We start from the raw sequence: 25,720 nt of genomic DNA on the forward strand, positions 1-25,720 counted from the left end.
TTGGGGAATTTGTTCTTTCCTTTCACCATGTGGGTCTCAGCATAGAACTGAGCTTGTTATGCTTGGTACCAAGTGCCTTTACTAGCTGAGCTGTCTTGCTGACTTCTGTGTATCCCTTTTACTGTATTTCAAATATGCTTAAAAATCATTTGTCTTGAACATCAAAGAACTGACTTTCTACACTTGGGTCTGGTTACAATTCTTGGTTTTCTATTTCTAAGTTTATAAACAGCTGGTCATTTTCACTCTGTATTTGTATATTTCCTGTACAGTCCTTGCTTTCTTACTCTGCTTTTCCTTGGCATGCACTGCACTGAAGGAGTTCCTTCTGAAGTCATCTCTACTAGCCTCTCAAGTTTACATCACACGCAGTTCATCTATCCTCTCTCCCTGACACACCTGGAAAAGCACTACTGAAGAACTGACCCAGTGGCCTTGGCTGACATGTGTTCTCCCAGGCTGCCATGTCTTTAGTTCCTTCTCAGCCTCCTTGTTCAGCTTTCACTGTCCCTTTAACCACTACTTAGAAGTTATAAATTTGTGTTCAACCTGAAGGCAACCTCAGTATTTCTTTCCTAGGTTGTCTTATTCAGTCTGTGGCTTCAAAGATCATTTATACTAGTGACTGAATTTCATATCTCTAGCTCTGCTTTCAAAATACCAATTAAATATTTAAATGTACTCCCTTTCAAATTTTTCCTCTATAGCAGCAATGGTACTTACTTGATTTTTCAGATCAGAATCTGGAGGATCTCCCACGCTATACCTCCAACACTGTGTTGTATTGAGTGTCCCTGGAATATATCCATCTCTTCCCATCTCTCCTGCCATCAATCTAAAGTTTCTAAAGTAGACAACTACTGTAACCTCCTAAATTCATCTAAATCTTTTCAACCTTTATTCTTTTCTATCCCTGCTAACTGATTTCCTAGACTGTAGCAAGAAAGATCTTAAAAAGCTTTGAAGCCTGAGCACCTACCCCACCTGCCCTTCCATTGTATTTTCAGTTTTGCCCACTGCTTTTCAGCCACTCACTTCTGCCTGAGTCATTTCTAGCTTGGTCTTTTCAGGCACCAGGTGTTCTTTTTCTGTCTGGGAACCTCCTCTCAACAGACCAGTTCTATCATCTTCCCATGTTGGCCAATCCCCCTCATCATTTAGATCCTGTCTGCTTAATAATCCTTCCTTCAGAAAAGTCGAGATTGGCTTTTATTTTGTAGTATTTATCATAATTATAAAAACTATTTGTTTAATGTCTATCCTTTTTACTATACCTTAAATTCCTCCTCCATAGCCCCACCGCCAAGCTGTAAAATTCATGAGAACAGTAACCACCTGTTGACTGTGTACTGTATCTGCAAGGCCTAGAACACGGCCTGAGGCAAAGGAGGTATCTAATAAGTATGCATGGAAAGAATGAATGAAAATCCGTGCCAACTCTGTTTACCTGGACACACTAGAGAGTAATGAGATTGACACCTCGAAGTTTACTCAAATATGTGAGGGGAAAAGCAGCTACCTTTATTCTTTAATGGAACCGTAGGTTTCTAAGAGGAAGAACACTCTATCAAACACCTAATTCTTTTTTTTTTTAAATGTTAAAGATTTATTTATTTATTATGTAGACAGCATTCCTTCCATGTATAATCACACACCAGAAGAGGACCCAGATCTCATTACAGATGGCTGTGAGCCAACATGAGGTTGCTGGGAATTGAACTCAGGACCTCTGGAAGAGCAGTCAGTGCTCTTAACCACTGAGCCATCTCTCCAGCCCTCAAACGCCTAATTCTGTCAGTAATTTTTAACTTGTCTTGAATTCTTCTCAGAAAACACATTCCTAAAAGATAAGTGTCAAAAATCCAAAGAAGGAATTAACGAGGAGTTGACATCCCGCTTAAGCATTAGCCCTACTAATGTTACTCTCTTCAGCAGGCCTGCAATGCCTATTATGTTTAAATACTGATTTGCTTTTTGACTAAATCTATTAGAACGAAAAGTTTAAAATCCACATGTAAGAAAAATAAGTAGCAAAAATACCTGATAAGTGCTTTTTAACAAATGAGTACACTGTGGGCAGAAAGTTCAGTGAATCCTGTTTGTACATTGAATTAGGAATTTTTTAAGATTCTGAATAACACATGGAAAAGTTAGGACTATAAATTCAAGTTTAGCTGTATTCTGAAATGTCAGTCCACAGTGTTTTTAAAGAATACTGTGTCATTCTTATGATAATCAACTAATGTTGGAAACCCATTTACTTTCTTTTAGTTTGGACTAAATAAGGAGCTTTTTTTTTTTTTAATACTTTTAACAAAAACTATATATTTGGGTCAAAAAACACACACACACTAGCATTTAGGAATACTCCCAGTGTGAAACTGACTGTAGTGAAGAGAAATGACATAAATGACAGAGAAGTGCAGTCTTTAGCTTTAGCGGGCATGAATGCAGACATGTTGGTTAGTGTGCTGAGCGCTAACGGGAAAGCGGTCAAAGAGCAGAAGCCTCCAGGCGGTTTTCACGGGGAACAGGGTTTCTACACTCATTGTGCCAGCATTCTTTAATGCTTTACACTGTCAGAACTAACCGCTGTGGCACTGCTCTGATTGCGTGCTCCTGACCTACTTTACCTTCACAGGGATATCATCCTCTTGGTTTGCTTTCTCTGAGGTGAAGACATAGGAGACGTCTTTGTGTGATGTGGTCTGGCGGCAGATAGCACACTTGATGGAGCTCCGATGAGACCCCACACTGTACTGTCCAATTATAATGGATGTGCACTCGTTACAGAAGCAGTGTCCACAGGTCAGCACTGCCCACTGAGAAGAAAACAGACATGACACGTCCTGTGAGAAGGTGGCTGACGAGGTCTTTCTATCCACAAACACAGAAATGGGGAGATGACTTACAACTGGAATTCCCAAGTATTTCACGTAAAATATGCTTTCAGATTATTTTAATCTAAGAAAAAGACATTTTCATAATTCTCAGCTTCACTTACCTTAGTCAGTCATCACTATAAAAAGCTAGTGCTCTCATTACAGATTTACCCCTTTAGCACTCCAACAATAGATAATGAAGAACTGAGAGCAACAATAATTGGAAGATAATACACTCACCGCTACTCAATTTATTTACAGTTTCAGTTGTTCATTTTCTATAGAAAATGAGATGAGTTATACTTCAGATTTGTTTTGAGTGACACAGGAGATGAGACTTTTGTGGGATCCTCACTGCTTTGCGGCAGTGGGGTCCTAGGCTCTCAGCTGCGTTGGTTTTTCCAACATCTGGACATGTCTGTATTTTAATTGAAAGGGTCAGACAGTATGTTGAAAGGAGATTCTTGTCTCTTTGGTAAACAATTCAGACTAGGGACAGAGCAAACTAGGATAGACAGCGAGGTTTTAAAATAGTTCCTGAGAAAGAAGTTCATTTTGTTTCAGTTGCGTAACACTTTTCCTATTGTTCCCTAGTCTCATCTATGCTCTCAGATGAAAGCAGAATCCTCAATCTCAGACCAGTCTCATACTGCAGCACCCTTCAGTACACTGTGGACTTCAAGTGACACTGGACATGCAGAATGCTTATATGACGAACAAGACCTTTGTGACTCACAGAAATTCAACTCATCTCTGAGATTCCATCTTACACCTGTCCGAATGGTCAGGATCAAAAACACTGATGACAGCTTATGCTGGAGAGGATGTGGAGTAAGAGGAATGCTCCTCCATTGATGGTGGGAGTGCAAACTTGTATAGCCGCTTTGGAAATCAGTATGACAGTTTCTCAGAAAATTAAGAAACAATCTACCTCAAGATCCAGAAATACCGTTGTTAAGTATACACCCAAAAGATGCTCAATCATACCACAAGAGCATGTGCTCAACTACATTCAAGGCAGCATTATTTGCAATAGCCAAAACATGGAAATAACCTCAGTGCCCCTCAACCAAAGAATGGATAAAGAAAATGTGGTACATTTACACAATGGAGTACTACAAAGTGATAAAAAAATAATGACATCTCGAAATTTGCAGGCAAATGGATCTAGGATAAACCATATTGAGTGAGGTAACCCAGTGCAGAAAGACAAATATAATATGCATTCACTCATAAGTGGCTCTTAGACATACTGAAAGAAAAACCAGCTTGCAGGCCACAAACCCAGAGAAACAAGATAACAAAGAGGACCATAAGAGAGACATACATGAATCTACATAGGAAGGAGAAAAAGACAAGACTTCTTGAGTAAATTGGGAGCATGGGGGTCAAGGAAGAAGGTAGAAGGGGAGAGAGGAGGAAGGAGAAGAGTGGAACAAAATGTATATCTCAGTAAGCACAATACAAAAATAAAATATGGTATAAAAAAAAAGAAGAAATTCAACTGATAAAGTACAGAGCAAGACAGGTCCACCGTATTTGATAACAGGAAGAAATCAGAGTCACGTGAGCAGTAGAATAGTCACTCAATTGGCTGAGAACAAATGATAACATCGCTAACAGTATCAGCAGGGATGCAGGATACAGAGTCCTTCCAGCATGGGGCTAGAGTTTCATCACTATTTTTGTAATTCAATTTTAAGTTTAGGAAACCTTGGTAATACTAGAACTGAATAAAATAATATATAATGAAAAAACCCTTAAAATTGTAATAAGACAAAATACAATTTCAGAGACAACTGAATTTCACTAAAGCTAAAATTTAAAAAAGACACTATTCTGACCTGATCCAATTCTACCTTTCTGATTCTTTTGGCACGAATGCTTGAACCCAGGGCTGTCTGTATGCTAGGCACACTCACTATCACTGAACAACATGCAGGCATTTTTATACTAACATGCACAAGTGACTGTGCTTAATTCCTTCAAACCATCTCACAAAACCCAAACAAACAAACAAAAAACCATAACCAAAACCACATGTAAGTTTTGCTTAGAGAAGCTATCTGTAATTTAAAGCTGGGATTGATCTGAGACCTTACTATTGTTAAGAGCTGTACCACTATGCATTACTATGTATTACCTTTTCCACTAAACTCGTGAGATGGAGGAAGGTCATTGGCTAATAAAGAAACTGCCTCGGCCCATTTGATAGGTTATAACATAGGTGGGTGGAGTAAACAGAACAGAATGCTGGGAGGAAGAGGAAGTGAGCCCAGACTCGATAGCTCTCCTTTCTGAGGCAGACGCAATGAAGCTCCGACCCAGGATGGACGTAGGCTAGAATCTTCCTGGTAAGCGTACCTTGGGGTGCTACACACATTATTAGAAATGGGCTAGTCCAGGTGCGAGAGTTAGCTAAGAGGCTAGATATAATGGGCCAAACAGTGTTTAAAAGAATACAGTTTGTGTGTTTTTATTTCGGGGCATAAGCTAGCCAGGCAGCCGGGAGCTGGGGCGGCAGGGAAGCGGCCCACAGCTCCCACAACACTTGTGTTACATTATACTTTGTTTAACTACCAAATATGTTAATGTGGCAAAATTAAGTTACTTGGAAACAATGTCTTGTCTGGAAAAAACCTTCACAACTATGAATCTTTAATGAAAAAAGATAAGATTGTTCTAGGGTTAAGTTTTCACTTAGGAAAAAGATGGCTGAAGTATTTGTAGCCTGAGCATGTCTACCACTAAGATGAGAACTAAATACTCATCACAGTTATGAGAAGGCACATGTGTGTGTGCATGTGCATGAGACACAGAGAAAGGCTGACTAGATATAGAACAGAAACTTTACGAATTCTAAGGTGTTTTATTAATTCATGTGATGCTTAATATAATTTTACCTGTTTTCCCAGCTGTCGAGCACAGATTGGACAAGGCTCTGGATTAATACCTCCTGATGTTTTGTCTTGAGACTATGGAAAAAAAAAAGAAGAATCCTAAAACATGTTAGCTATGTTTTTATATTTAGAACTTGATGAATGCTTTGAAATCTACTTGTGTAAGGATGTGCTGGTAATTTCAACCTGAACTAGTGAGATGACCAAATCCAAATACTTATATATTACCTAATACTATTATTTCTAAAATTTATTTAGAACACAAAGAAAGGAAACCATTTTTTAACATAATTTAAAGTATGTACTATATTTGTGATTACAATGGAGAGCAAAACTAAAATCAAAATATAAATATGTAAACCTTCAAAATTTTATTCTCAGACTACATTTTATCATAAAGAATTATGAATTAATACCTGGTATGGTGAAACACAACTTTAATCTTAGCATTTGGGAAAGAAATACAGGTGAATGAAAAGTTCAGGGTATTCTGATGGAGCTCGGATTACAAGAAACCATCTATTTCTCTTTTAAATAAAGCTCCTTAAATGTCACGGTACAAGTGTGCACTCACAGTGCACATGTAGAAGTATGCAGTATAATGCCTATGTAGAAGTGTGTACTTCTAATGTACATGTATAAGTATGTATTATAATGTGTTATGTATAAGTGTGAATTCTAATGCATATGTACATGTAGAAGTATGTACTATAATGCGTATGCAGAAGTGTGCAATCATAATGCATATGTAGAAGTGTACACTCTAATGTTAAGTAGCACAGGACAGGTGTGGGAAGAGGCTGTTACTTAGCACAGTTTTGTATTAAGATTGCTGCTTCTCAGCATCCCTTCATGAATCACTAAACAAATAAATGAAAGGCAGATATAGAATTGATTTGAGACTTCTGTGCCTAACATTCTATCAAACTATAATAGATTTTAAACACCTCCTTAAAATTCTCATAAAATTTTCAAGTTTCAGAAAGTCAGTAAGATGGACAAGCTTTAAAGCTGAGGACAACATAATAGTGAACTGAATAGAAGATTACTAAAAATTTTCTTTCTGGATTCACTAACTGAATATTCAAACAACAAAATCAAAGCACAACAAAACCCCTTTTCTAAGTAGTAATACAAAAATAAAACAAAACTCTGTACTTAAACTTAGTAACAGTAAAGGCATCAAATTAGCCTATAAAGGCATTTAAAAGAGTTGAATAAATTATTTCATCTTAATTTTGATCTGTTTTGGATCACATAAAACAAATATCTACAACATGATGGTTTAAAGTAATTCACCATATGTATTCCTCACAATTCTACAGGTCATCTGGGTACTTTGTGGGATGGGCTGGATCGATTGACATGGACAGGATGCTCCTGGAGACACAACAGCTCATGACCTTGTCTGGTAGGAGGTAGGAGGATAGTCAGGGGAAGGGGCAAAGGCAGAGGGTCTGTAGAGTCATTGTAGACAAAACTAGTCCTGACTCATTTAACACAAGCTAAACGTCTGTTTAGGATCGATACTTTAAGTGGAAACTATCACTCAAGTGGTTCTTGAAATACAGGATGGGAAAACAACATTTAAGAAAAGCAACACCTTCTCCAAATTCGTCAGGTAAAGAAGCTGTCCAAGTTTTTTCTGGAGCTGTGATGTGGCAACCGCTTTATCATTTATCAGTTTTATACGGTTCTGTTCAACCTAGAAATAAGCAAACAAAATCTTTATTCTCTCTCAAAATAGGGTTCAACTATATTGAACATGCATAATGCTTCTGAATAATGAAAATTCATGTCCTGTCCTATAAAAACCCATCTACAGATTAAAATTCAATTTTACAAGATTACTACTGAAAACACTTTGAAAGGATGCCTTTGTTTTACAGAAGACAGAATTCCATGAAGTTCTTTTAAATGGAAGCATAGTGATATACAGGAAAATTGGATAAAAATCTATCTGAATTCTATTTATGTGCCACATCTCAATAATACATGTATGGAAAGAAAATAATGACATGATACACTGTTTGTTAAAATTGGTTTTATGAAATCCAGGAAGAATAACCCTGACTTTTCTTCCCCTTCTACAATACATCAGAAAGAAAAGGGAATTAAAGGAGGGGGATTTTCCTCATTACTCTTTTTGTTTGTAGTGCTGTAAATTTAGCCTAAAACACATATTAGAAGAAAAACATTACCGAGAATTCATACTTAAGAGAGCATAAAACATTATAAATTATCTTGAACTTTTTCAAAACTGCAATCTAAATGCTTCACAGAAAGAAATCAGTTTGAAGTATTAAACCACCATAGGGAATAAAAATAAATTACAAAAGAAGTAAGTATTTTTGTTATGGACTAGAAAAAAGTGGTGGAGTTCTGACTGAATCCTGACACAAACAGGGATTATCAGAGTAAATACCTTCTATTAGTAAGAGGAAGAACCTGCAAAATATAAGCTTCTAGTTTCTTTTGAGAAACATGCTTTCCAGATTCTGGCAAAACTGAGGCTACATAAAATACTTCTATTTTTGGTTGTGAGCCTAGCCTTTAGCAGATGAGCCATCCTTTTTCCATCTCTAAACTAGGCAGTGGTGGTACACACCTTTAATCCCACACTTGGGAGGTAGAGGCAGGAGGATCTCTGAGTTTAAGGCCAGTGTGGCCTACAGAGTGAGTTCCTAGACAGCCATGGCTACACAAAGAAAAAATGAAAAGAAAAAAAAAATGAAAACTTTTAAGTGATCAAGATATATTGGATTTGAAGCATAGAAAGTATTCAAAACATATTAATCTGCAAACAAACCCCCACAGTGGTCACACTAAGCACATATCACATACAAACAAAACTGCTCATTTCTGACCTATAAAAACAGTTTTATGTGGCTCATACTTATAGCAACAATTATCTTCAGATGATATCACTGCTTTGACTCCATGTCTCCTGTACAAATGGATTTTGCTGTGTTTTTTGTGATCCTACTCTCAACTACCTCGTGTGGTTCAATGATGTGATGGACAGGTGGGTTTGGCTTTGGTTCCTTGGGATGGCGAACTCTTAGCCGCTCTGTAGCCATTGCAAGTTCGTCAACAGCTGACACACGATTTCTCAGGGTCATCCAGTATTCATGAAGTAACTGAAGTGGAAAGATAAAGACACAGAATTAAAATTGTTCAAAATCACTAAGATGTACCTTGAGCAAAATGCTTTAATGAGGCCTACATTTTTTCATTAAATGTTCAAGGAAAGGTAATTCCTTAGGCTAATTTAGGATGAGGACATATGAGAAAATAATCTTGTTGGATGCTGCTGCTGTTGCAGTTCTCAGGAAGAACACGTGAAGATTTCATGGGGAGACAAAGCTCGACATAAACCGATACCAGATTTATGTGATCACTACTGTTTTTGTCTTAAAATATTTTTATATTTATATTCCTTACAAAGTCTTAATAGTATCACTATTTCCTTATACTTTCTCCTTTAAGGCTAAATAGGCAATGACTGATGTGGGAATCTTCTGTTTTGTGTTGATTTCATTGGTTAAATAAAGAAACTGCCTTAGCCATTTAATAGGACAGAAAATTAGGTAGGCGGAGTAAACAGAACAGAATGCTGGGAGAAAGAAGCGGAGTCAGCGAGTCACCATGATTCTCCCACCAGACACAGCTGCAGGTTAAGATCTTCCCTGGTAAGACACCTTGTGGGCTACACAGATTATTAGAAATGGGTTAGATCAATATGTAAGAGCTAGCCAATAAGAGGCTGGAACTAATGGGCCAGTCTGTGTTTAAAAGAATACAGTTTCTGTGTAATTATTTCAGGGCATAAGCTAGCCAGGCGGCCAGGAGCTGGGGCGGCAGGAACACAGCCCGTAGCTCCCCGCAATATAATTAATAGTAATAATATTACTATTCATTATTAATTATATTGAATATGAATAGTAATAATATTACTATTATTAATAATAATTCATTATTAATTATATTGAATATTATTACTATTCATTATTAATTACTATCAATTACTACTAAATCCATTTTTATTACAAAAATACTATACTTTTCCACAATTTATAAAAATGTTATCAATCACTATAAATATTTTGATAATTTATTCAGTAGCATTTTGAAGTAAATACTAGTTGATGGTATCTAGCGGTTGCTCATTCATTTTTCATTTATAAAGTAAAAATGTACAAAGATTTAGAGCAGCATGATAAGCACTTATCTAAGACAGAGCGTATGGCAAGATTAGGCTACAGAAAACAATACAAGAATGACAGGGCACTGTAAGAACAATATCATCCTCCATGGTATGCTGTAATGAACTGTGTTCATGTGCTTTTCATTTATAACAGCAAATATGATGAACTAATGATTTCAACTTTATAATAGTATTATTCTTCAATTTATCAAAAGTATGAACTGGCATTTTAGACATTATATCTTATTTGACACAATTTTTAAAATTTTTTCTTGAAATAATAACATAAAAAATAGTAACATATAGAAAATGTAACATTATAATTTAAAAATACTGTTTCCCCATACCTATATCATATGCAAAATCAAAGATAACAAATTTAGTAAGAAAACTTATTTTAATAATAAAAAATCTTAGAAGCACATCTCATATATAGTTACAGTACAAAGGAATCAGTGAAGCATAAAACTAAAGACAACTTATGCTGCATCCATTGCAATGGTTTCCAGATTTCCAGCTTGAAAAGTATCTGCTCTCCTCCCCCAAATTCAAATCTGATATTGATATTTGGTTGTTATTCCCCATGCAAAAATGAAATAAAGCCTTAAGTTAGTTTCATAAAACAGTTGTTAAAGGGGGCTGCAGAAATGGCTGTTCTTTCAGAGGACCTGGGTTCAATTCTTGGACCCACATGACAGCTCACAACTATCTGTAACTCCAGTCCCACAGAATCTGATATCTTCACACCAATGCACATAAAGATAAATTTTTTTAAAAAAGAAAAGGCATATATTTAAAAAAAAGTTGTGAAGATCCAGCTAATAATAGGATGAAACACACAATTAAGCAAAAGTTTATGAATATTAACTCCAAGTGTCAGTTTAATAATTTTTTTTATTATTTTCTGTATTAATTATTTTCTGTATTATAATAACTCTACCTTATATTCCTTCTTCCATGCCTCGAAAAGATCCATTGAAACACTTCCTTCATCTACATATTCGACATCGAACCTATGTGATCTTGCAAATGACAATATTGCTTTCATTGATCGCTCTGTCTCACTTGTTGCCCACAGGCCCCGGGTAGTGGTAGGTGCTCTATCATCCACAAGTCCTTCCTCATCTTCTATCATTTCTTCAAAGATTGCCGTCTGGCCTTTGACTCTGAAAAGATAACAGAACCAAGCAATTCTAACTGCTTCCAATGATTACTAGCAGAAGGATGCCATTAGGACAAAGAGAAAAGCAAGTTCAGTAGCTCTATGGCAATTTTCACATCAATACATTAATACTTATAGGTCTTTGAAAAAAAAATAACAGCAATTCTGAAAATTGTCCTGTTTTGTTTTGTTTTATATTTTTGAGACAGGGTCTCACATAGTTCAGACCAGCCTCACATTCCTACATAGCAGAGGCTGGCCTTGAACTCCTGATTGTCCTTCCTTCAACTTTCAAAGGTTAGATTACAGGTGTATGTGTTTTGCCTAGTGTTTCGTGAGCACAATCCAGGATAATAGCAAATAAACAAATAAAACCATCTAACAACAACACTACCAAAAAATGAATCTCTAAATTTCATTCTATAAGTCACATTCTGAGAATTCTGAGCTACAATCATTACCAGCCATTAAAAAATAAAGAAGAGACAAAGTGGCAACCAAGCACAGGTCACAATCAGAGCATAGACTTGTCTACACGCCCAACACACAACAAGGTCTCTGATGAAGAAAATAACAACTGTCACTAATTTTTTTATTGGGTACTTACTATACACTAAGCACTTTGATAGTTTTATATATATTTCCTTATTTAATACTTAAAAATTATGTAAGGTTAGTTATTACCTTTACTTCACGAGGGTCAGAGAAATAGTTTGCCCTTGTCAGTGGACAGGGATCTGAGTTCAAATCCATCAGACTATTGATCCTGAGATCTTACTACTACTCTCAATTGCTTCATATTTGCGATAATTACAGACTGTCCCTCATGAACATTTAGGAGTAACTTCTAAAGAAAAATTGGGCATGTTAGATGCCAAATAATCATTAAATTGATTTAATACAGGAAAAATATAACAAAGGTCATAACAGAAAATACAGTCACATATTCAGACATTCAACCCTCAGTGAACTTACGTGTTAGAAAATAGTTTTGATTCATACTCTGTGAACAATTCATCAGCTTTACAAAAGATGCAGCTGAAAGAGATTATCAGAGAAATATTCACAAATTCGACCAGCAATAAGATAATTTCTTAAAAAAAGCTTAACGTTTTGTATTTTATTTTTCTAACAAAGAATGTGAAAAAAATAACATGGTTATCAAGCATATAATCCTTGATTTGCTTTTTTTTAAAAAATACGTATCTACACCTGTCTGAATTAAGAGAAAATGGTTCAATTCATGAGCAACTGTTTTTAGCCTCAGACCAAATGTGACTTCCTGGAAGATGGTGTAACCTGCATGACCCCACCACCCACCAGTTGAGAGGGAGTCTAGCTGGTCGCAGGTGGCAGACTGTGGCAGACTCAATCACATCACGGGATGGAGGTCGCTCCAGCTTCTTCACAGCCTCTCTCACGAGCTTCTGGAACTTACTGAGCTCTTCCATTTGTGTTGTGAGTAAGAACTGAAGACCTCTGCAGTCACGGAACCTTATTCCCATCACCAGCACAGCACACAACACAAAGAAAGGAACAAGTCAGAAAATGTTTGTCAATCACAGTGTTAAATAAATGAATAAACTCACAAACTCTGCTGACACTTCCTTTCAGAGTCTGCCCAGTGGTGTCTACTAGTACCAAAGGTTTAATTAAATGCCAAAGAGTTTGATGATTCTATTTTTGGGAACTAAAATAGTGCTGATAGTATCTTTCAAAGATCAGGACTAATATACATTCTAACTTTTAAAGGCTGGAACACTATAAATTATATCTTCTGACATTCTTTCCCTATTTAGAGAATGTAGACTACAGGATTAAACAAAATTGAGAAGAAAAACGGACACATCTTAAAAAATTTAATTAAGCCAGATGCAGTGGTGCCAAGTTTTTAATCCCAGCACAGAAAGGCAGACAGCCTGGTCCACACAATGAGTTCAGGGCAGAGCTACTCAGGGAGTATGAAACAACAGCAACCAAGAACAGACCCCGAAGGCTCTAAAAGGTTTCAAATGATGACCATCGGGAAAAAAGGTCTGTGTTTTAGATATAATATCTAATATTTTTGTTGAAAATACACAACAAATCCTAAGTACATGATGGGACACTGAACTGCACCTCCTGATACTAAATGGTCTAAACAGTGATTCTGTTTTGCACTGTTTCCTTACTTCTCTGACATAGAGAGCTTGTCAGTTTGTTGCTTGTAGTTACTACTTATTTCATTTCGCACCCGCTGAACAAGTTCCTCATCAACAGATAATTCCACTGCTCTGTGGATTACATTCAGCCACCAAGGAGAATTAGAATGAATCTGGAAAAAAAAATGCCAAAACTGACCAATTACTACATATATTTAGCATTTACTGAGAAAAGTGATGTAAAGAACTAAAAAAAAAAAAAAAACAAAAACAAAAACAAAAAAAACCATTAAGTTCTGTTCTCAAAGGATAACAACAGATAAATGTGTGTATACTGTATATATCTACATCACACAGAAAGACACACAAACTCTAAATATATTGGGCAAATATCTCTTTTGTATTCATAACAATGGAATACTGTAGATGAACAAGACTTTATATAAAACTTGTGTATCAAAGCTGTATTAAAAAGTATTTTACCAAGAAGAAAACTCAGGCCTCTCTAAGGGTATAGGGCAACACAGTCAACAAAGGTATATCTAACCAATGAGTATCGAATTAAATTCTACTGAATAAAAGCAAAATTATGACTGGGTACTAAATAATTAATGAATTAGGAACACATGGAACAACTAATAAAAAATTCTAAGTAGAAGACAATTTGTTTGTGTTGTCTAATCTTAGATTATTTTAGAAAGGATAAAAGGCATCTGGTCTGTAAGGTTAAAATTGGGGATTCTAAATGTGGAGAAAGCCATAGCGAAGATCAGAAGAAAATTATAGAAGCCTTTGTACTTTCTCCAAAGGACAAACTATTATTTACCCAACATAAAAGGAATCCACTAGAATTTAAAAAAATAAAACTGAACCTTAGCCGGGTGGTATTGGTGCATGCCTTTAATCCCAGCACTTGGGAGGCAGAGGCAGGTGGATCTCTGTGAGTTCGAGGCTAGCCTGGTCTACAAGAGCTAGTTCCAGGACAGGTTCCTAAGTTACAGAGAAACTCTGTCTTGAAAATTCAAAAATAAAAAGAAAGAAAACTGAACCTTAAAATAGTTGACTCATCCACCTATCTGTCCACTCTAGAACAGACACTATTAATTACTAATGAACTTATTGTAGTGGTTTTAATGAGAATGCCCTCACTAGCTATTATATTTGAATTCTTGGTTCCCACTTGATAGAAGTATTTGTTAAGGATTAGGAGGTGTGGCTTTGTTGGAGGAGGTCTGTCACAAGGGGATGGCTTTGAGTTTCAAAAAACTCACTCCATTCCCAGTATATTCTCTCTCTCTGCCTCATACTTGTGGATCAAGACATGAACTCTCAGTTGTTTTGGCCTCCATGGACTCCTCAATTTCTGAAACCATAAACCCAAATAAACACTTTTCTTTATAAGTTGCCCTGGTCATGGAGTTCTGATGAGTCGCGAAAAGTAACTAAGACATCTGTATTATAATACAGGCACTCAACAAGGTGCTAAGAATCAGAAGGGAACAAGAAGTTCAAGAATTTTCCTAAACAAAATAGATTCAAACTGCTACCTGGGGACAAGCACAAGAAAGAAGCCCACACATCGGTACCTTCCTCTGGAGCTCCCGGATGGACTGCTGCACAGGCTGCAAAGCTTGCTGGGCTTCAGCAACTTCTGTGTTACACTTGCTCATATAGTGCTCTCGAAGCTGCTTGGCCTGTGTTGAAACAGAATCAATATAAACTTTTATTTGAGGGTTTGAACATAATTTAGTATGATGTTTCAGTACTAATGTGGTCACTCCATACATTTAAAGTTCCTTGATTCATATATAAAATTCCATGGTGTAAAAAAATAAAATATAGTTGTTCTAGAAATTTCTAAGATATACAATAAAAAGAACAAAACTGGTATGTCCAAGCCACAAAAGATTATACTCCTAAGGGTTTATCCCTTATAGGATAAAAAAATAAATATTTTACAAATGAGGCAAAAAATATAGAATTACTTCTCTGATTTAGTTGTGGCAATGCCTTTAAGTATTGTAGTTTTTTTCTTTTATTTATTGTTTTTATTGAGCTATATATTTTTCTCCACTCCCCTCCCTTTGCTTCAAGTTTATTCAGGATATCTTGTCTTTTTCCACTTCCCATGTAGATTAGATCCATGTATGTCTCTCTTAGGAACTTCTTTGTTGTCTAGGTTCTCTGGGGTTTGTTTTTCTTTGCTTTATGTCTAAAAGCCACTTATGCTGTGACAAGTTGAAAAATTTGAAACATGAAAACATTTGAAATGTGATAAAAGAGTGTAAGTGGTGATATTTGGAAGCATCAAGTTTCTGCAAAAATAAAATTATTATTTATATTTTGTTCTTTGAATATTTTTGTTTGTACACTATTGAATAATGAGCAGGTACTCTGATAATCCTGCCTCTTTCGTTACAAAATAAAATACTTTGGACAAGCTTAAAAATTGCTGTAGTTTAAAATTAATTCTTGAACATACAGTAATGAAAGTGTTAGAAACTGAGCCTGTTCCTCTAAAATTTATGTGCAGAAGTTCTGACCCTCAGTGTGACTGCACTTGGAGACGGGACCTTAAGAAGGTAACTAAGGTTAAAGGCCGTATGAATAGTGCCCTAGTAGAGCCCTTATGAGAAAAGAAACACCAGGGATGTACAAGCACAAAACACAGGCCACAAGAAGACAGCAGTATCTAAATCAGAGAGAGGAGCAGAAAGAGACATTAAACACATAGACTTGAGGAAACACACATTAATTCTGGATTTCAAACTCTAGAACTGTAAGAAATACTTATTTTTTAAGCCCCTAGCCTGTAGTGTTCTTATGACAGTCTGAGTAGACAAATACTACCATGAATAAAAGGATAGTGATCAAATAATTCATAAACATAATATGCTATTTGAAGCTAATGGAGATGGCTCAGTAATCACAGGGCATGCCCCACAAGCCAGAAGAGCAGCTCGCCTTAGCTCCAGCCCTGGAAGATGGAAAGGCGGGATCTTCTGAGCAAAATGGCTGGCACTAGTAGCTCTATTAAGAATGACTCCTGACATCAATCTTATGCCTCCACATTCATGCATACACATGTACACACAAATGAGAGCATGCATACATGCATGTACATCACAAACATATATAAATGAAAAGAAAAAGCAATAAACACACATACAGGTGCACACACACACACAGTGGTATAGTGTTTAGCTTTCAAAAAAGGATAATTTCTTGTTATTTGTAACAGCACAGGTAAACATAGAGTACAAACTAAATAAAACAACCGACAAATTAAAGATAAATTATGCATGACCTCACTTAGATGGAGAGAATGGAGGTTGCTAGGTGTTGACAGAGATTTCTGTCCCGCCTGATCCCACAGCCATTTAGTCCCAAAGAAACACTACAGCTAGGGGCTGCAGATTGAGGGGATACTGGTCAGAGGACTATACACCAATGACTACAGCCACACTATACTATTGAGAATAGATTTTAAATATTTTCACTATAAAAATTAAGTATATGAGGTAATGGGGAGAGATTATGTTTAGTTAGCCACTCTACAATATCTGTATACATCAAAACATCATTTTGTATACTAAAATCCATGAAATTTTGTCAACAAAAATTACTCATTTTAACAAATACAAAGGGATAAATGTACTTATAAAATCCAAATTTTCTATCTTATTGATTCTAATAAAAACTCTTACTTTGAGGTTCAATATATTTCAACCATATCTACTCTTTCAATTTACTGATGTTCTTCCTCTTAGATCTTAAAAAAAGGCAAAAGTTCTTGGGAGAATTAGTATAGCAAGTTATTAGGAATTTCTAGTAAAACAACTTATAGTATCATTCCTTTCAATGAAATGCTTAGAGCAGTGTTCTCAACCTAAGGGTCATGACCCATGGGGGGCACATCAAAGGACCCTTTTACAGGGGTCACCTAAGACCACCAGAAAACAAATATGTGACAACTCACAACAGTTGCAAATTTAGTTATGAAGTAGCAATAAAAATAACTTATGGTTGGGGTCACCATAGCATGACGAACTGTGTTAAAGGGTCACAACATTAGGAAACTTGAGAACAATGGCTCTAGAGAGAAACGCGACTGAGAACTTTAGTTCACGAGCTCTCTGAAATAAAACAAAGAGAGGGAGAGAATGTAACTTGTCTGTTTACCAAACTCTTTATAGACCTATCATGAATCATTAATTCAGTAGATACAAGCCAAGTAACACATTAGTAAATAGAGCACCAGACAAACAAATAATATGGAGTCCAATATTCTCTGTCACTCCAAGTCACCACTGCAAAGTTTGAAACATCAAAATTACAGGAAAACATGGCTGGCTACATTTACTTAAATGTTATACACTAGAAATACCTAAATGAAATATAAAGTTTGAAAAAGTAAACTTTTGTAAGTAGAATGAAAGAATAACGATTACCTCTTCTTCAAGTCTGCCATCTCTTAAGGTGGGAGGTATCCCCGGGTGCTTGGCTGCCAAGAGTTCCATTAAGTTGTGTGTGGCATGAAGTCTCTATAAACACAAAAGGCGATGCTGTGATGCAACGCAGTGGACACCACAGCATCTGCTGCGTGGCACAAAGAGCATGAATTCAAAGCCTCTCTTGCTGAATACTTTTCATCTGAAAATGACATTGTTTTTTCCAGAGGAAAGTAAACAGCAAAGGTCTTAAATCACGACATGAATTTTCTTCAATTAAGGATATACATTTTCCTGTAGTATGGCTATGCACTCAGCAAAGTACGAGTACACGGGTATACCTCCTTTTTTATTCTACATGCAAAAGTCTACATAGGAAATTGCAGGACTCAAGACCACACAGTAATGTAGACAGGTTGACTGCACTAACTTGATTCTTTTTCTAGAAAATGAGTCTGAAAGTGTTTAAGAGTATTATGGCAAAAGCAGAGATAATGAAAACAGATGTTGTTATCTGAACACACTGAGCTTATGAATAGTCAGCAACTGGCTAGAGGTTAGAGGCAATGAGCAGAACTGAAGTGAAACCACAGTGGTTTTTATCTGGGGAGATAGCTAGGGCTAAAAGATGATTAGGACAGAGTTCTGGTAATATGATTTGGTGCCAGTGATATAAGACTTTCAGAGCTCACTTTATCTGGGCATAGATTACGATTACTAGCTATAGCATAAGTCTCTGTGGAGTCTACATGACCTTAAATGTTAGGTCTTTTCAACATGGCTCCTTAAACCACAAAGTGAATAGTACTAGAGGATTTAATGGCAAAAAGGAACAAATGATACTAGAGATACGTGTTTCATCTTCTCTGTGTGCGTGTGGAAAACGACGTATTAATTTTTGTATAAGTAGTTAGAAGGGAAAATATGTGTAGCATTTTATCCCAGAAGAACAGCATTGCTGACCCGACTAGAAAGAGTAGGATTCAGTGAGCAACACTTTGCCAGGCAGCAGACATAAACTAATGATAAGTAAGAATGAAGCTGATGGCTTATCCTTTGATTTTGAACTCAGAAATTTGGAACTCAAACTATCTTCTTGCCCCTCTTCTTCTTTATTTCCTTTCTTGAAGAACAAGACATCGTTCCCTGAGATACACACATGTTTAAGGTCCATGTCCTGCCTTGTTAACCTTTGCAGAAGTAAATACACTTTCAGTTGACTTTTGCCCTATTTCTGCCCCCTTTATACACTTTTCCAAACGTCTACTGTATCACATGGATATGCAAGTTCTAAAGTCTTTGTGAATGACAAGCTCAAGCTTGCCGAGATTAATGAATGAGCCTTTATTTCTCACTTACCTAGACTCTTACCTATGATTTGCTGGGAAAGAGCAGCTAGTGATATAATTCAAACATGCAAATCCTACAAGGTTTCTAAAAGTAGAACTTAGAAGACCAGGGGTCACCATTATTTTACTCAGTTTTACTATCTTAGTTTTAGCTCATTTTTATTTCTGATAAAGGTTATTTGAACAAATGTTAATGTGCATATGGAAAATTATAAAATTAGCCTACTCTCTGAATTACAAACAATTACAACTATCTACCAGTGTAGGCTATAGGCCCACATAGAAAGAACAGTTGTGATTCTCAAACTTTATCATATACATAAACCACTCCAGGGGCACATTTAAAAAAAGGAATACCAGGGGCTGGAGAGATGGCTCAGTGGTTAAGAGCATTGCCTGCTCTTCCAAAGGTCCTGAGTTCAATTCCCAGCAACCACATGGTGGCTCACAACCATCTGTAATGAGGTCTGGCGCCCTCTTCTGGCCTGCAGGCATACAAGCAGACAGAATATTGTATAATAAATAAAAAAAAAAGGAATACAGCTTTTATCTCGTTATTGGGACTCAGTTCACTGTTACATTTTATTTTAACATTTTTGAAAAGACATTGTTTAAAACAATTTGAATCCACATTTGACACTTTTCAGGCTACACTTACTTGAAGAGAATCGGTTTTGAGTTTTCCTTTGTGCTCCTCGGAGGAGCGTAGCACTTCTCTGTATAGCTCTGCTGCCGAGGCATACTCGCCTGAGGAATTAGAACACATTGAAAGACACAAGTCACATCACTCCCAGAGTTACTTAGTTATCTGTAATCTAAAAAACTTTACTAGAAAAAGAATAATTCTAACTCGTATTATGGCTATTATTATTGATTTTTCACTGCTGGAATTTTTCACATGCTGAACAACTGCCCTATTCCCAACCTTATAACTCATTATTTTTGTAGGTTAAAGAATCTGACCTTGAATTAGGATTATTCTACCTTTTTTAAAGGTGATTATCATTCCTTTATTGCACAGGATATTTTATTATTTTAAATTATATTTTATTATATATTTAAAATAAAATATACTTGCAATGCCTTGAGATTATACTGAAAATGATTAAATATAAAAAATAATAATTCATATTAGAGGTAAATATTGTCAATTAGCATTCATTATAGCTTAAAAATAAGGACAAATTTGGGATATCAGTAGTGATAAGTATTCATAACATTCTGACCAATCTATATTTAATTCTCAGAAAAGTAACAAACTTTTACTGATATACATACTTGTTCCTAGTATAAAGCATACCAAAGTGGACTGGAGGGAGGACTTGGAGGCTTCATCCCTACACAAAGAACTACAGGCAACTAAGGAACGCTGAGAGGGGGAGAAAGTTTTCCCCAGGGAAGAGCACACCAACTGGTTACCCAGTACCAAATGGTCAGCACTGAAATCATATACATACAAGTAACATTATACAGACTAACACGTTATAGTTATGAATATATATATAAACATATATATGCACGTAACAATTATTAATGAAAAAAGAGGCCATGATTTTGAAAGTAAGCAAGAAGAAATGTATCAGTGGGTTTAAAGGGAGAAAATGGGGAGGGGATGGCGTAATTATGTAATAATCTCAAAAATGAGAAAAACAATATTAAAAACAACACTTCAAAAACCAAGAGTTGTCTGTAATGTTATTATTATGAGGGAAGAAGATGGGGCCTCACTGCCCAGTAAGCTCTGGACCACCTGGACTAGAATAAAACCTGTCGCAAGGATAAAACAAGAGAAAACATGCAGAAACCAACACAGATCTTAGCAATCCTTCCATTTCTGGTTACACACATCACATCTGTTTGTGCATATTTGGTTTTCTCTGCTTATACTTCATGGTTATGCACAGCAAGCACTTCAAAAAGCATCTACTGAAACACAGTCAGCCAAACAACGGCCAATGCATTAAATCTGACCTGCATTTTTATGTAATTTCTCAGTAAAGAATGGCTTTTACATTTTTACTTTTTGTGGTGCTGGGATTGAAGGATGCCAAGAAAGTGAACCAACTGCCACTGAGCTAAGCTACTAATTTTACATTTTAAACAGTGGAAAGAACTTCACAAGATGATGTTTTATGACATGAAAGATAGAATGACCATAAACAGCCTTATTGGAGTCCAGCTCTGCTCACTCCTTGCTGTCCACAGCTGCCTGTATGCTACAGAAGCAGGACTGAGTGGATGTTGAGGGGACCCATGCCTCACAACGTCTATAAGGTCGTCTCTAGCTTATTAGATTGGTGAAGATGTCGAAGAAAAGGAGAGAAGAGTCAAATTTAGTGTCTTAAATAATAGCTTCTACTAGTATTTGTTGCCTGAGGAAAATCTCATAACTAAATTACAAGTTAAATTTAAAATTGAATGCCAGAAAAGTTATGAAGTACAAAAACCGTGTGAAGACGTGTAAAGATGCTGCTGTTTCTTTGCCAAGAAAGCATGCTATTCTTTCACCAAAATAAAAACAACTTTAAAGTAGTTTTAATAATACTTAGGGTTATATTTATAACCACAATTCCCTATATAGATGTGCTTTCTCTCCTTTTCCTATTTTAAGTTCATCTATAAGTCCATGTATATGTGTGTATGCATATACACACATGCCCATATACATACTATAAAACATTCTAAAACACACACTTTGATAATACTGAGGACTCAGCTAATTTCTATTCCATATGATAAAGGAGAAGATTAGTTTTATAAAAATACGGTAATCTGATATAATGGGGAGTGATATCCAATTATCCTCAAACAGTGAATTCTTTAAAAGCTTTTTGTTTTTTTGAAATAGCATCTCCCTATTTAGCCTCAACTGACTTTGAATTCCTATTTTCTTGCTTCAGCCTTCCTAGTGCTAGGACAGAAATGCCACTCAATAGGTATATGGAAACAATTAGTGTCTATACTACCATTTATAAAGGACAATCATCTAATAAATTCCAGTTTAATGGAAGTATCACAGCTTAGACCATAATCTGAGCAGCTGATCAGGAGAACACCATGCAAACTAGGCCGACCTCAGATTTGTAGCAGATATCTTGCCTCTGGCTCCCAAGGGCTAGGATAACAGGCATGTGCACCAAGTCAGACATTAGCAAGGTCTTGACAAGGCAACTAAACCCATATGAATGTGTTTCCTTAAGCAAAATGGGATAATACTACAATTACCAAGCAATTATATGAATAAAATAGCGTATAGACATGAAATTGTTATGCACAATATAAAATGCATTCAGAAAAATATCTTTTCAAGCCAGGTGTGATGATGTATGTCTTTAATCCCTGCACTCAGACAGGTGGATCTCTATGAGGTAGAGTGTTGTAAATAGCGAGGGCCCCTTGCTCAGTCCCACCCGGCTAGCTTAACCCAAAATAATTACACAGAAACTTGTATTCATTTAAAACACTGCCTGGCCCATTATCTCTAGCCTCTTCTTGGCTAACTCTCATATCTTAATTAACCCATTTTTAATAAATCTGTGTATCACCACATGACTGTTAAGATTCTAGCCTATATCCGTCTTGGGCCAGAGAGCCATGGTGTCTACCTGACTCTGCTTTCTTTCTTCCAAAATTTTGTTCTGTCTACTCCGCCTATCTAAGCTGCTGTCCTATCAAAAGGCCAAGGCAGTTTCTTTATTTGACCAATGAAAGTAATACATAGACAGAAGATCCTCCTACTCCAGTAGAGGCCAGCCTGGTCTACAAAGCGAGCAGGTTCCAGGATAGCTAGGAGACAAAAGAAATCCTGTCTCGAAAAAAGAAAGAAAGAAAGAAGAAAGAAAGACGAGAGAAAAAGATCATTTCTGGCTGTAACCCTAACTTGTTTCAGAAGACTGAGGGAAAGGGAAGAGGAATACATAGTTTGAGTAACCCAAGGCCACACAGCCACATTTAAGGCCTGGTCTGGGTTATACAGAGACCCATTTTTAGAGTTGGAGAATGAACATTTCTCAGATAGGATGTTAGATTTCAATGATCCCAAAGTATTCTAAATATCACATTCATTATTCACACATTTTCAAGAGCAAGCACATGTATTTTTCACGTGTAGTATGATGAGGAACCTCCTTCAGGCAATGGCCTTCAAAAGGCTGGAGCAGGTGGGAACATGACTTTTGGGTTCCCAGAAAAGCTGCCATCATGCCCAGCTCTCCCCTCTCTTCTTCCTGCGCTTCACACCTTCACCGTTCCTGTTCCGTGAGCTTTCCCCTTTAATAAAGAAAAACCTTAGAATACTCTTTTTGGAGTCATCTTGGGATTATTTGACTCGTGTTTCCCCACTTTTACAAGTTCAGCTTCAATGGTAGTGAAGTAATCTACAAACTCTAGTAACAATTACTCTACTCAAGTATACACTGTAAAACGCTGATATTAGATGATACGTATTTTCCTAATTTTTGCTTAACTCTGCCCAAGTTGGTATAAAAAAAGTTCAATTAAAAAATTCTTTATCAGAGTTGTTTGTCTGTTTAGTCTTGGACTGTAAAATCTGGGTGTTTTGGAATTTAGACTGACTCCTAGACTACTACAGTCAGGACATGCTTAGCAAAATGATGCTATGATGATTAAAAGTAGATGCAATATTAATTCATAAAAACTACTGAGCCTAGCAATGTCCCAAAAGAAAGATTTTCTCAAAGTTGTTAGTGCTATATTTGGAATATTACTCAAAAGTAACCCCTATTTTTCCTATTATTAATTACTGCTAATAAAATTAATTACTGCTAATAAAACAAGGTGAAATTACTAAGACTCTGATTTAACTTCATACTATACTCCAGAACATGAGAAGAGCTAGATCCCAAGTTTTCAGTGATACCCTGCTTCACAGTAGAATGACACTTCCTTGGGAGGCAAGGCAAGGGCTACTCTGTACTGCGATCTAAAGGACTGACGCAGACACTCTGAGTGTCAGAGGCCAGCCCAGTTACAACTGCAGAGGAGAAGCTAGGTGTCATCCTGCCCTTTCAGAGCTTCTTCTACCCAGCTTGTGAGGCTCCTACTTTTTCCCAAGCACCTGGGAAAGGAAGAAACACTTCCTAGTATGGTTCTGCCATGCCAAAGCACAGATAAAGCAGTCTAATTAAAGACTTAGGACACTGTTTTGTATTCTACAGAAAGTATGTATTTCTCTGATTAAATTATTTTCCTTTGGTGTATGTGTGTGTGCAGGTACATTTGTGTATATGTATGAGTGTGTGTGTGTGTGAGAGAGATGCATATGCATGTGTGTGCAAATGTGTGTGGAGGCCAAAGGACAATATGGAGTGGCTGCTGTTGCTCAGGTACTGTCTACATTATTTTTGGAGACAGGGTCTCATCATGGCTTGTTCTCCAGCAGCTAGGCTGGAAGGCCTGTCTGTCTCCCAGCTGTTGAATTATAGGAGTGCATTATCACCCCAGACTGGTTCTTTTAAACATGTATTCCTAGAGGATCAAACTCATTTGCTTGCAAGGCTTTACCAAGCTACCACTCCAGTCTACCTTTAAATGATGCTTTAAGTTGTTACTATGAAAATGAGAATAGCTGTAAAATCTCTCCCTATGACCATGCACTAGTATATTAGGAACTATCACGGTACTTGATGGTGTGGAGGAAATGCTGTTTATCATAAGAAGGCTCCCTTCCTCTAACACTATGGGCAGATCTCCTCTCATCAGCAGGGACAATATAGAAGAAACTCTAGTGAATGCTTGATAGTGTACAGTACTGAGACCTGTGTATAGAGTTTCTTATTAGGCACACAGTCCTATGGTAAAGTTAAATGTATAAATCAACATGAGAGATTAATGTAACAGAACAACTATAAATACATTTTTGATTATTTTATGCTTCAAATTTCTCTTTAATTATTGATGTACTGCACCTTATACATCTTGATATTTTGTTCTTGAAAACACTCCCAGTTTCTCTTTTGAATTATTCTTTATATTTAGTGTTACTCCCTTCCAAAATATCTTAAGTATTTCTAGTTATTTTTTATTGATATATATTTTTTAATTATTTACTTATAAGTGAGGAGGGGATGCATGCCAAAGTGCACACTTGGAGGTAGAGGACAACTTGTGAGTTCTCTCGTCCCAAAATGTGGGTCCCAGGAATGGAACTTGGGTCATCAAACTTGGCAACAGGTACCTTTACCCACTGAGGCCCCTCACCAGTCTTTGATAGTGAGTTCAATCCCACTGTGGTAATAAAACAAGTATTGGAAGACTTGAATCTTTATATTTATTGACTTTCTTTATATCCTAGATGTGTACTTGAAAAGAGTACATATTTCTCTCTGGCTGGGTACAGTGTTCAATAAGTGGTCAAGTCTCTGTTCTAGTGGTTAAGTGTTATCTATTGTTCTGTAATTGAGGGGTACTGACAATTACAAACTACCCATTTTCCTAACAGGTCTATCAATTTTTGTTGTATTTATTTGGAAACAGAGACTTTAGTTATATATGCAAGATTTCAGATTTTATTTTGCATCTTCATTTCTACATCTACATGGCACACACCATGATATGAAAAGAAATAAATTTACAGTATTATTATTTTTTTAAAAAATCAATGAAAAAT

General features: G+C 36.4%; 1 protein-coding gene across 2 annotated transcripts in view; it reads right to left on the bottom strand.

The window, feature by feature from the left end:
• Shprh (SNF2 histone linker PHD RING helicase) overlaps positions 1 to 25,720 on the bottom strand; it is a 70,760-nt gene that overhangs the window by 20,421 nt on the left and 24,619 nt on the right. For both annotated transcript variants that reach the window (XM_041680140.1, XM_041680139.1), the window contains exons 15-25: positions 19,751 to 19,839; positions 17,744 to 17,836; positions 14,879 to 14,986; positions 13,323 to 13,465; positions 12,472 to 12,645; positions 12,127 to 12,189; positions 10,930 to 11,155; positions 8,779 to 8,922; positions 7,386 to 7,487; positions 5,786 to 5,857; positions 2,634 to 2,822 (exon numbers count right to left, since the gene is read on the bottom strand). In XM_041680140.1, coding sequence (XP_041536074.1) covers positions 2,634 to 2,822; positions 5,786 to 5,857; positions 7,386 to 7,487; positions 8,779 to 8,922; positions 10,930 to 11,155; positions 12,127 to 12,189; positions 12,472 to 12,645; positions 13,323 to 13,465; positions 14,879 to 14,986; positions 17,744 to 17,836; positions 19,751 to 19,839 — 1,403 coding nt within the window. The remainder of the gene's footprint in view (positions 1 to 2,633; positions 2,823 to 5,785; positions 5,858 to 7,385; positions 7,488 to 8,778; positions 8,923 to 10,929; positions 11,156 to 12,126; positions 12,190 to 12,471; positions 12,646 to 13,322; positions 13,466 to 14,878; positions 14,987 to 17,743; positions 17,837 to 19,750; positions 19,840 to 25,720) is intronic.

The sequence above is a fragment of the Microtus oregoni genome, unplaced genomic scaffold, assembly GCF_018167655.1.
Source record: "Microtus oregoni isolate MIOR12 unplaced genomic scaffold, Mior012 000033F_ref0000390, whole genome shotgun sequence".
Taxonomy (NCBI): Eukaryota; Metazoa; Chordata; class Mammalia; order Rodentia; family Cricetidae; genus Microtus; species Microtus oregoni.